The sequence below is a fragment of the Amphiura filiformis genome, chromosome 12 (assembly GCF_039555335.1).
Source record: "Amphiura filiformis chromosome 12, Afil_fr2py, whole genome shotgun sequence".
NCBI classification, from domain to species: Eukaryota; Metazoa; Echinodermata; class Ophiuroidea; order Amphilepidida; family Amphiuridae; genus Amphiura; species Amphiura filiformis.
In genome coordinates, this window is record NC_092639.1 from 23,530,566 (window position 1) to 23,542,920 (window position 12,355).

General features: G+C 40.3%; 1 protein-coding gene across 1 annotated transcript; it reads right to left on the reverse strand.

The window, feature by feature from the left end:
• Positions 1-9,891: 9,891 nt before the first annotated feature.
• Positions 9,892-11,924, reverse strand: LOC140165960 (uncharacterized). Its single transcript, XM_072189317.1, has 2 exons — positions 11,839-11,924; positions 9,892-11,429 (listed from the first exon to the last, which is right to left on the reverse strand). Exons 1-2 carry the CDS (start codon positions 11,840-11,842, stop codon positions 9,913-9,915), a joined length of 1,521 nt encoding a protein of 506 aa, XP_072045418.1. The 5' UTR covers positions 11,843-11,924; the 3' UTR covers positions 9,892-9,912.
• Between the last annotated feature and the right edge of the window lie 431 nt (positions 11,925-12,355).

Sequence of the window (12,355 nt, forward strand, 5' to 3'; positions counted from 1 at the left end):
TGTGTGGGGCGCCAGGGTCTTCCGATCCCCAACTCACATTTGTAGTATTAGTATATCCATGGTGAATATATTGGCGACATTTGGAGACTCATCAGTCCTAAAATAGAGAGAAAAAACAGGGGTCCCCGTTTTCGGGGTCTCCGTTTTACAGATTACCCTGGGTCAATCTGTAAAACGGGGACCCCAAAACGGGGACCCCTAGAAATTTGTCAGAAGCTTTATGGGGTGATTTTAGGGGTCCCCGTTTTTGGGGTCCCCGTTTTACAGATTACCCTAGGTCGATCTGTAAAACGGGGACCCTAAAAACGGGGACCCCCTAGAAATTTGTCAGAAGCTTTATAGGGTGATTTTAAGGGGTCCCCGTTTTCGGGGTCCCCGTTTTACAGATTACCCTAGGTCGATCTGTAAAACGGGGACCCTAAAAACGGGGACCCCCTAGAAATTTGTCAAAAGCTTTATGGGGTGATTTTAAGGGGTCCCCGTTTTTGGGGTCCCCGTTTTACAGATTACCCTAGGTCGATCTGTAAAACGGGGACCCTAAAACGGGGACCCCAAAGTTTTGTATGTTGGACAAAATATATGAAGTCCTTACTACTTTAATAAATCAAAATTGATCTAATCATGACGTAGATCTAATTCAAAGTGGTGCAATATGTACGTGGTGAGGTCACGGGCCTTGTGTGAATTAATTGTGGGTGTGGCCATGTGGATGTGTGGGGCGCCAGGGTCTTCCGATCCCCAACTCACATTTGTAGTATTAGTATATCCATGGTGAATATATTGGCGACATTTGGAGACTCATCAGTCCTAAAATAGAGAGAAAAAACAGGGTCCCCGTTTTCCAGGGTCTCCGTTTTACAGATTACCCTGGGTCAATCTGTAAAACGGGGACCCCAAAAACGGGGACCCCTAAAATTTGTCAGAAGCTTTATGGGGTGATTTTAAGGGGTCCCCGTTTTTGGGGTCCCCGTTTTACAGATTACCCTAGGTCGATCTGTAAAACGGGGACCCCAAAACGGGGACCCCTAGAAATTTGTCAGAAGCTTTATAGGGTGATTTAAGGGGTCCCCGTTTTCCAGGGGTCCCCGTTTTACAGATTACCCTAGGTCGATCTGTAAAACGGGGACCCTAAAAACGGGGACCCCTTAAAATCACCCCATAAAGCTTTTGACAAATTTCTAGGGGGTCCCCGTTTTGGGGGTCCCCGTTTTACAGATTCCCTTACGTCAATCTGTAAACGGGGACCCTAACACGGGGACCCCAAAGTTTTGTATGTTGGACAAAAATATATGAAGTCCTTACTACTTTAATAAATCAAAATTGATCTAATCATGACGTAGATCTAATTCAAAGTGGTGCAATATGTACGTGGTGAGGTCACGGGCCTTGTGTGAATTAATTGTGGGTGTGGCCATGTGGATGTGTGGGGCGCCAGGGTCTTCCGATCCCCAACTCACATTTGTAGTATTAGTATATCCATGGTGAATATATTGGCGACATTTGGAGACTCATCAGTCCTAAAATAGAGAGAAAAAACAGGGGTCCCCGTTTTCGGGGTCTCCGTTTTACAGATTACCCTGGGTCAATCTGTAAAACGGGGACCCCAAAAACGGGGACCCCTAGAAATTTGTCAAAAGCTTTATGGGGTGATTTTAAGGGGTTCCCGTTGTTGGGGTCCCCGTTTTACAGATTACCCTAGGTCGATCTGTAAAACGGGGACCCCAAAAACGGGGACCCCCTAGAAATTTGTCAGAAGCTTTATAGGGTGATTTTAAGGGGTCCCCGTTTTCGGGGTCCCCGTTTTACAGATTACCCTAGGTCGATCTGTAAAACGGGGACCCTAAAAACGGGGACCCCTAGAAATTTGTCAGAAGCTTTATGGGGTGATTTTAGGGGTCCCCGTTTTGGGGTCCCCGTTTTACAGATTACCCTAGGTCGATCTGTAAAACGGGGACCCCAAAACGAGGACCCCTAGAAATTTGTCAGAAGCTTTATAGGGTGATTTTAAGGGGTCCCCGTTTTCGGGGTCCCCGTTTTACAGATTACCCTAGGTCGATCTGTAAAACGGGGACCCTAAAAACGGGAACCCCCTAGAAATTTGTCAAAAGCTTTATGGGGTGATTTTAAGGGGTCCCCGTTTTCGGGGGTCCCCGTTTTACAGATTACCCTAGGTCGATCTGTAAAACGGGGACCCTAAAAACGGGGACCCCAAAGTTTTGTATGTTGGACAAAAATATATGAAGTCCTTACTACTTTAATAAATCAAAATTGATCTAATCATGACGTAGATCTAATTCAAAGTGGTGCAATATGTACGTGGTGAGGTCACGGGCCTTGTGTGAATTAATTGTGGGTGTGGCCACGTGGATGTGTGGGGCGCCAGGGTCTTCCGATCCCCAACTCACATTTGTAGTATTAGTAGATCCATGGTGAATATATTGGCGACATTTGGAGACTCATCAGTCCTAAAATAGAGAGAAAAACAGGGGTCCCCAGTTTTCAGGGTCCCCGTTTTACAGATTACCCTGGGTCAATCTGTAAAACGGGGACCCCAAAACGGGGACCCCTAGAAATTTGTCAGTAGCTTTATGGGGCGATTTTAGGGGGTCCCCGTTTTGGGGTCCCCGTTTTACAGATTACCCTAGGTCGATCTGTAAAACGGGGACCCTAAAAACGGGGACCCCAAAGTTTTGTATGTTGGACAAAATTATATGAAGTCCTTACTACTTTAATAAATCAAAATTGATCTAATCATGACGTAGATCTAATTCAAAGTGGTGCAATATGTACGTGGTGAGGTCACGGGCCTTGTGTGAATTAATTGTGGGTGTGGCCACGTGGATGTGTGGGGCGCCAGGGTCTTCCGATCCCCAACTCACATTTGTAGTATTAGTATATCCATGGTGAATATATTGGCGACATTTGGAGACTCATCAGTCCTAAAATAGAGAGAAAAAACAGGGGTCCCCGTTTTCCTGGGGTCCCCGTTTTACAGATTACCCTGGGTCAATCTGTAAAACGGGGACCCCAAAAACGGGACCCCTAAAATTTGTCAGAAGCTTTATGGGGTGATTTTAAGGGGTCCCCGTTTTTTGGGTCCCCGTTTTACAGATTACCCTAGGTCAATCTGTAAAACGGGGACCCTAAAAACGGGGACCCCAAAATTGTGTATATTGGACAATTATATAAGAAGTGCTTACTACTTTCATAAATTACATTTGTAATATTAGTATATCCATGGTGAATATTTTGTCGAGATTTGGAGACTCATCAGTCCTAAAAAGAGTGAAAAATAGGGGTCCCCGTTTTTGGGGTCCCCGTTTTACAGATTACCCTGGGTCAATCTGTAAAACGGGGACCCCAAAAACGGGGACCCCTAAAATTTGTCAGAAGCTTTATGGGGTGATTTTAGGGGTCCCCGTTTTTCCCCGTTTTACAGATTACCCTAGGTCAATCTGTAAAACGGGGACCCCAAAACGGGGACCCCTAAAATTTGTCAGAAGCTTTATGGGGTGATTTAAGGGGTCCCCGTTTTTGGGGTCCCCGTTTTACAGATTACCCTAGGTCAATCTGTAAAACGGGGACCCTAAAAACGGGGACCCCAAAATTGTGTATATTGGACAATTATATAAGAAGTGCTTACTACTTTCATAAATTACATTTGTAATATTAGTATATCCATGGTGAATATTTTGTCGAGATTTGGAGACTCATCAGTCCTAAAATAGAGTGAAAAAATAGGGGTCCCCGTTTTGGGGTCCCCGTTTTACAGATTACCCTGGGTCAATCTGTAAAACGGGGACCCCAAAAACGGGGACCCCTAAAAATTTGTCAGAAGCTTTATGGGGTGATTTTAAGGGGTCCCCGTTTTTGGGGTCCCCGTTTTACAGATTACCCTAGGTCAATCTGTAAAACGGGGACCCTAAAACGGGGACCCCAAAATTGTGTATATTGGACAATTATATAAGAAGTGCTTACTACTTTCATAAATTACATTTGTAATATTAGTATATCCATGGTGAATATTTTGTCGAGATTTGGAGACTCATCAGTCCTAAAATAGAGTGAAAAATAGGGGTCCCCGTTTTGGGGTCCCCGTTTTACAGATTACCCTGGGTCAATCTGTAAAACGGGGACCCCAAAACGGGGACCCCTAAAATTTGTCAGAAGCTTTATGGGGTGATTTTAGGGGTCCCCGTTTTGGGGTCCCCGTTTTACAGATTACCCTAGGTCAATCTGTAAAACGGGGACCCTAAAAACGGGGACCCCAAAATTGTGTATATTGGACAATTATATAAGAAGTGCTTACTACTTTCATAAATTACATTTGTAATATTAGTATATCTATGGTGAATATTTTGTCGAGATTTGGAGACTCATCAGTCCTAAAATAGAGTGAAAAAATAGGGGTCCCCAGTTTTTGGGTCCCCGTTTTACAGATTACCCTGGGTCAATCTGTAAAACGGGGACCCCAAAACGGGGACCCCTAAAATTTGTCAGAAGCTTTATGGGGTGATTTTAGGGGTCCCCGTTTTTGGGGTCCCCGTTTTACAGATTACCCTAGGTCAATCTGTAAAACGGGGACCCTAAAACGGGGACCCCAAAATTGTGTATATTGGACAATTATATAAGAAGTGCTTACTACTTTCATAAATTACATTTGTAATATTAGTATATCTATGGTGAATATTTTGTCGAGATTTGGAGACTCATCAGTCCTAAAATAGAGGGAAAAAATAGGGGTCCCCGTTTTTGGGGTCCCCGTTTTACAGATTACCCTGGGTCAATCTGTAAAACGGGGACCCCAAAGTTGAAAAACGGGGACCCCTAGAAATTTGTCAGTAGCTTTATGGGTGATTTTAGGGGTCCCCGTTTTCGGGGTCCCCGTTTTTGGGGTCCCCGTTTTCGGGGTCCCCGTTTTATATACTCCCGAGCCAGAAACGAGCTTTTTCTACGGTTACTGACCAGCTCATTAGCGCGATCATGATGCAGTCATGGTCCATGGCAAAGGCGATTCGACCTTTGTGGCATTAAACCCAGTTAACAGGAAATTAATCCAGTAAATCGATTCAGTAAAGCAAATAAGCTCATGCATTCGATCACTAACGGCAACAAGCTTCGGTCGATTACCCCAGCTGCAGCGTGTGTAAACTCTAATTTGCATAGAGGCTGTACGTGAAATTATTGATTGGCTCCAAACAAAGGATTTGAACCGGTGCACGTAATCATGGCGCAGTGCAGTCCATTCAATCAAATGTTGTCATCAACCTATTTGATCGCAGTGCATTGTTATGTGTGTGAGACGAACTGTCGCGGTTGATTGCAATCAAACAAACGATGTCTTATGTATTACTTTGTTCCGTGATGAAAATCGTGATGTTTTATTCAATCACTCTTGAAAAATGTATTTCTTTCGTAGGCCTATTACTTTGTTTTGTGATGAAAATCGTGATGTTTTATTTCATCACGCTTTAAAACAAACGATTTCTCATGTATTACTTTGTTTCGTGATGACAATTTTGATGTTTTATTTCATCACTCACGAAAAATTGATTTCTTATGTATTACTTTGTTTCGGGATGAAAATCGTGATGTTTTATTTCATCATCACGCTCTAAAACAAACGATTTCTTATGCATTATATTTGTTTTGTGATGAAAATCGTGATGTTTTATTTCATCACGCTCTAAACAATAATTATAGTTACATGCATTTCAAGAAAAAAATGTAGAAAGTGATGATGATGATGATGTCGATGATGATGATGATGATGATGATGATGATGATGATGATGATGATGATGATGTCTCCAAAAGTGTCCCGGTTTGTTTTTCTTGCCCTAAATCGTGCGTATCTATTAATAAGGCACTTCAATAATCAATAATCAGTCCCGTGACGGCCTCCACTAACTAGCTACTAACTTGGGTTTATGGGCGCTGATATTTCATGTTCACTGTCACTTATTTATCACAAAAGTGCGACCATTTGTCAATCACCTACAGTACCCAATTTCGGCATACTATATAAGAAACTCATCATGATGATTGCCAGAGAATAGTTAAAATGTAGCTTGTACCGTTTTTTTTTGTGGCATCCTTCAGAAGTGAGCGGTCCGATACCAATATTTTCGGTCAAATCTCCATTCAATTAACACGGGGAGTTGGCTAGCTATGCCTTGCCCTCACTCATATTTTACAAAAGTGCGACTATTTCTGAACATCTAACCTAGCTGTAATTTTAGGTCATGTTAGAGAAATATATTTGCTAGAAGTTTGGAGAATAGCTAACATATTGGCTGGTTATTTTTCACACAGTGATGTTAACTAGGCAAGTGCCCATTCTTCCAACGTAGATCATTTGTAGGGGTCACGCGTCAATGGTGAGAGCACTGTGTATTGTGTATAGGAAAACGGACAGTAACTGCAGTATGTATGGGATATTCTTTACCTCGAGTTTACTGCCCTCTGTTGACGATAGGGCTTCGAACTCTTATCAAGACAATCTAAGAAGTGCAGGGCCGTGCCCCATTCCAAATAAACTTGAAAATAGAAATACAAAGCACTGAAAATAAATAAAGAAGTTGGGGCAACAAAAGGCTTTTAATTACAGTTATTTTTCCAATCAAAGACAAATTTCTAGAACGCCAACAATTTTAATTGTTGGCGTTCTAGAAATTTGTCTTAAAAGGATTTGCTGAATTTGAATCAATTTTGGGACAAAATTGAGTTCATAGAGAGACTTAGTGTTCAATGAAAATTGAACACCAAGAGTTTTAAAAAAAATTCTTGCCACACCAGACCATCATCCTGAAAGGGTTTGAAAGGGTTTCCTTTTAGATTACCAATATGAATAGCCTCAGACTTACTCATGTTTAGCTTACAACCAGATAACCTAGCAAATTTATTTAACCCTTTCATGCACGAATTAAGTTTTAAATTCACAAAAAAATTTATATTTTGTTATTTTACATCTAAAGGGGTTACAAGAACATACCCAGTGTCAAATTTTTTTCAGGGTGTTCCATTAATTAATTATGCACATGTCCTCATATGAGGACACTGCGCAACAAGGACGTCAATATATACAAATATTTACATGCTACATCTACATAGAAAAACTTGAGACTTAAGTCATTTTCTGAAATAACAGAGAAATTGGGGTAAAATGTAAACAACTTGGGCTAAAAATGATGTAGAAATATTATTGGACTTTAAAAAATAAGGAATTCAGGCAAAAAACAGAAAATAAGTGACACGTCTGCAACCATGTACATGCATACAAATGAATTGAAGTTCACGAATTACAACTTGTGAATTAAATTTCATGAATTACAACTTGTAATTTAGAATTCAAATTCAACTAGATGTTATTCCTAGCCTAATTAGAGGTCAACAACTCAAGTTGAAATACAATCATTCTTACATCCTCTCTGTAGTAGGCCTATTTCATTCTATATGTATGTACTTTCTTATACCACCATGGTAAATGTTACATCTATAAATGCACAGTGTCCTCATATGAGGACGGGAGGGCGCCATAGTAAGACACCACAATGGCGCAGTGTCCTTATTTGAGGACACATGTTTTTTCACTATTTTCAAGTATTCTAAAATATTTATCACAATATAGTTGTTTCCATTATGTTCTATAACATCTATAAATACTAATAAAAAATTATAGTCACTTTCCTACGTCATAAAACAGGTAAAACATTTGGTCGAATCCAGGGATCATAAAGAATAGCGCATGGCTGTGAAATCCCAATTGTAGAAATGTGCCTGGGGGAAAATAGAGCCTGTAGGCACTTATAAAAGCTCAGAGTGTATACTGCCCTCCCTCTCTTGACATTGTAATGCAACATTGCACATTGATGAGGGGGTATTAATACATTTTTCATTGTGCATTTATTATCTGTCCTCATATGAGGACACGGTGCGTGAAAGGGTTAATTAATTAAAAAGGTTCTGAAAAGATTCCAAATCACCATGTAAAAAACAGGTAGTATCGTCAGCTAAAAGACTGACCTTTTTCTCAATGTTGCCAATCTTAATACCTTTAATTTGCTCATTATTTCTTATTGAAACTGCCAAGACCTCAATCGCGCAAAGAAATAAAAGTGGTGAAATTGGGCAATACTGAAAAATACCACGTTCCATAGTGATTAATTCAGATAGAAAACCGTTGTTAATAACATAACTCTTCCTATCACTATAAAGAGTTTTCATCCAGCGAATAAAATTTTCAGTTTTCACCAAAGTTAAATAAAGGACTCCAGGACCCGAAATAAATAGCTATGTTCCACACTATCGAACGCTTTTTCCATATCAAGTAAATAATGGAGAATATCATTAGAATCACAATATTCAATAAGATCAATAATTGTACGGATATTGTTACCAATATTTCTCCCTTTCATAAAGCCGGATTGGATTGGATTCATGAATTATATCCTGCAAAAACAATTTAAGACGATTGGCCATAACTTCGGCCGGTGATTTTTAACCAACAGGGGATCTTTATCTTCTTTAGGAAGCAAAGTAACTACACCATTTCTTTGAGAAACAGAACCATTTTCAAAAGAATAAAGGTATGAATTCATGAGCATGTCTGAGATATCACTGGAAAAAACCCAATATAGAATTCAACTGGCAAGCCGTCTAGACCAGGAGACTTATTCTGATTCATAGCTTTCAAGGTCGATAAAATCTCAGATTTGGTGATTGGTTTATTAAGAGTGGTTTTACTGGCTTCAGATAAATTTGGAAGATTAATTTCATTCAAAAAAGGAGCAATGTCCTTTTCAATGTTGGGAGTCATCTGGGATGAGTATAAGGAATCATAAAAGGAATGAAGTTCTTTGAGAATATCTTTATGGTCAGAAATAATAGAGCCATTATCTTTTTAAAGAAGGTGAATGTTTTTCTTTTCATATGAACGCTTCTCCAAATTACAAAAATATTTTGAGCTTTTCTCGCCATACTCTGTCCATTTGATGCGAGACCTGACTATCAAACCAGCAGCCTCGGTTTCTTGATCCAAAATTGAATTAAAATTTTCCTCCAAAGAGCTCAATGTTGTAAGTAAATCTGAGAGTGGGTTCTCGACATCACCACTGCAATAAAACTGTATGTTGTAAAGTATATTAAAGTTAAACGTTGAGTTAAGGATGAAGTGTTTACTTCCTTCATTACATCCGTCCAATAGATACACACAGCGGCGGATTGCTAACAGTTCATTGAAAGTTTATTAAATATCGGTTACTTAGGTACATCATTTATTTATTATAGTCTCAGCCGTATACAATTGGTTGTTTTAATGTCCTTCACCGTTATACCAATAGCTATGGATATCCTCTATCCAGGAGTACCAACTTTATCCAGATTATATCACTCCGAGTACGACGTTCTATAATCATGATAATGATTATAGAAATTGGGATCAAACCCTTATTTGCCAAAATGTTATTTTTGGTTGAACCTGCAGCAAACGTGTGAAGTTCGCCGGAGGGCAACGGAAATTACAATGTTAATTTTAGTTCCAAGTTTGAAATCCACAGCAAGCACATGCTTCACAAAATAGGGGGCCAGATGAGCTCAAAAGGTGGACCTACAATTACACAGAGTAATTGTATGGTGGCAGTGTTCAGCCAGCCGGGCTTGACCTTAAAAAGTTACCGGCCAGCCGGGCCGGCAACTAGATGCCAGTCAGAAAAGTTACCGGCCAGGCCAAAAAGTTACAGGCCAATGGCCGGCTGACCGGCCCTATTTCGAACGCTGTATGGTGGTATATTTGCAAGATCCTACATTAGACAAGAGTTAAATGTTAACAAAAATACCAACCCAGCTCATTACTGTTTTATGGGTTAGTAAAATGCCCATTAATTATTTTGAAAAAATGTGATCGTTATCATGGTTATCTGACATCAGCATACATGACCTTCTCCGCAGCAGATGGATTCAGAATTTCATTGCCATAGGTACATTCATTCAGTTGCAAAGATGCATATGTCAAGCCTTCTACATTCCTCTCTGAGCCCAAACGTTGTGTTACAGCAGTCTCTGTGTCCGCCGCGTCGTGATTGTAAATGATATTATCTTGGTATATAACATCAGGCATAGAGAATGCAGTCTGTGTAACAGGATGCTTGTCCGTTAGTGGTGTTTGAGCTTTGGACGTGTTGGAACTAACGTTCTTTCCATCCAAATGCCTTGTGCGGTGACGCCGATACTTTACTACAATAATGGCAACTATCGTAACGCCCGTTATTAACGCTATACATATGCCAATACCGATGAACATCATCTTCTTGCTATGTGGACGTGGAGAGGCAGAAGGTTGCTTTGGTTCTGGAAGGACAACTCTATCAACATGATTAATAGTAAAAGCGATGTCATCGTCATTATCAGTCCGTAACATTCCACTAACAGATGCAACATTAGAAGTAGGTCTATCTGGTGTTGTATGGTGCGGTTCCTGTGTGGTTGGTGTGGATATGGCAACGATTTCCCCTGCTTCTGTGACAATGAGAACTGCTGCTGCTGACGCTGATAGTCCTGACGGAATGCTAACTTCACAAAGTACACGTGTGGCATTTTCTTTAGACGTCAAATTTAGTATCTGCAACTGGTTGCATATGCCTGAGGACGTTATTCTTATTCTGCCACCCCGTTGCCCATTTATCACAACTGAACCATTCAGATACCACTCGTAATGACTAACATACGGTATTCCTTGTCCACAACACGTAAAGGAAGCATTATTACCACTACTTATTTGTGGTTTTATCGGTGTAATGATAGCATTAGGTAACTGGGCAAACGGCATTACTCGACATTCCTGTTGGTTTGCTAAACCACTTGTTCTACAAATCAAGTCTTCACCATTATCCATGTCTTTGAGAGTGTAATTTACGTAATCACCAGTTGTAGATGAAATTACTTCATTTCTACTCTGATACCATATTAATTCATTATGATCACCACCATCCAAAGAACACGCAAGTTGTACTACAGAACCAACTGTCAACTCCGACCCATCACCTTCATCAAGTGTGTATGAACATTTCGGTGACCCTCGGGGTGCACCGTCAAGGATTGATAAAGTCGCGGTGAAAAAGCGTCCACGATTCCACGTCCACCCGTCGTGGATGCAGCTAAAACTGCCTTCGTCTATTTTACTCACTTCTGCTATTTCCAATGTGCATAGGTGGGTATAAGTGAACACAGTACCACTGGGTTGATAAACAGATCGGTAAAATCCACGGTCTGATAATGTATCGTCAGATAGTTGATACGACTCGTGGGCAGTGGTTATTAATGTTGTCCCGTCATTCCATTCAATCAACCAATAGATATATCCTGGAGGACGTGCTTCTTCCAAAGTGCATTGAAAGGTAACTACCTCGCCTTGGACCGCAGTCTTGTGAGTTACTGATGCAAAAACAGGGAAAAGAAAGTGCACAACATAAATAATAGCTGAATGTATCTTCATTGTTCGTGACAGTGTTGTAGACCAAAGATGAGATTGAGCTGGAGGTCTTTTTTATCAGCAATCCACGTGTCTTAGAATATCATAAAATTATGCAAACGTCATAATTGTGTATGCTTCACAGAGTACAATGATAATGAAACTCCTTTGCATCGGAGTTCATGGTCTTTTTTCAGCAATCTATATATAATACAAAACTTGAATAAACGTCACAATTTTGCAATCTTCACCGAGTGAAGATTAATGATTCCCTTACGAAATGAAACTATCGCATTCGATCAACAGATATAAGGCTGTTAAAAAGCAATAGCAAGATAATGAACAATATCACTTGACTTGTCAAAACCTTACCCATTTCCGCATGACGGTGAAAGCGTGGAAGCAAGCTAAATTAGATTCATTCTAAAGTAGTTCATTATGACCCAATTAAACTGCTTCTCACGCAAATATGAGAGCAATTAAAATCATACAAGTCATTTAGGGTTAGCTTAATAATATTTATGGTTTCTGCTAATGTTTAAGGTTGGGTTGACAGCAAAAATAATGGTAGCTATGATGGTTGACATGTGAGCACAGTTATACTTGCTAACATTGGTTGAACTTTAATACTTCCGGAAGGAAGGACTACTTGGCTGTCCTGTGACCTTGCTATTCCTCAGCATTGATGATAAAGGTATGTGATCAGATCGACAGCCTCATACCCATATTTCGAGACTTTGATATCAGAAGAACGCCGTTATGTTTCTCATTACCACAGTAACATTTAACACCCATTTGTTTCATTTATATAGATTGTGTGAACAGTAGCGTAGCCGGGGGCAGAGTGCCCCCCGACAAAAAAAATGAAAGAAAAAGTGCCCCTGTGACA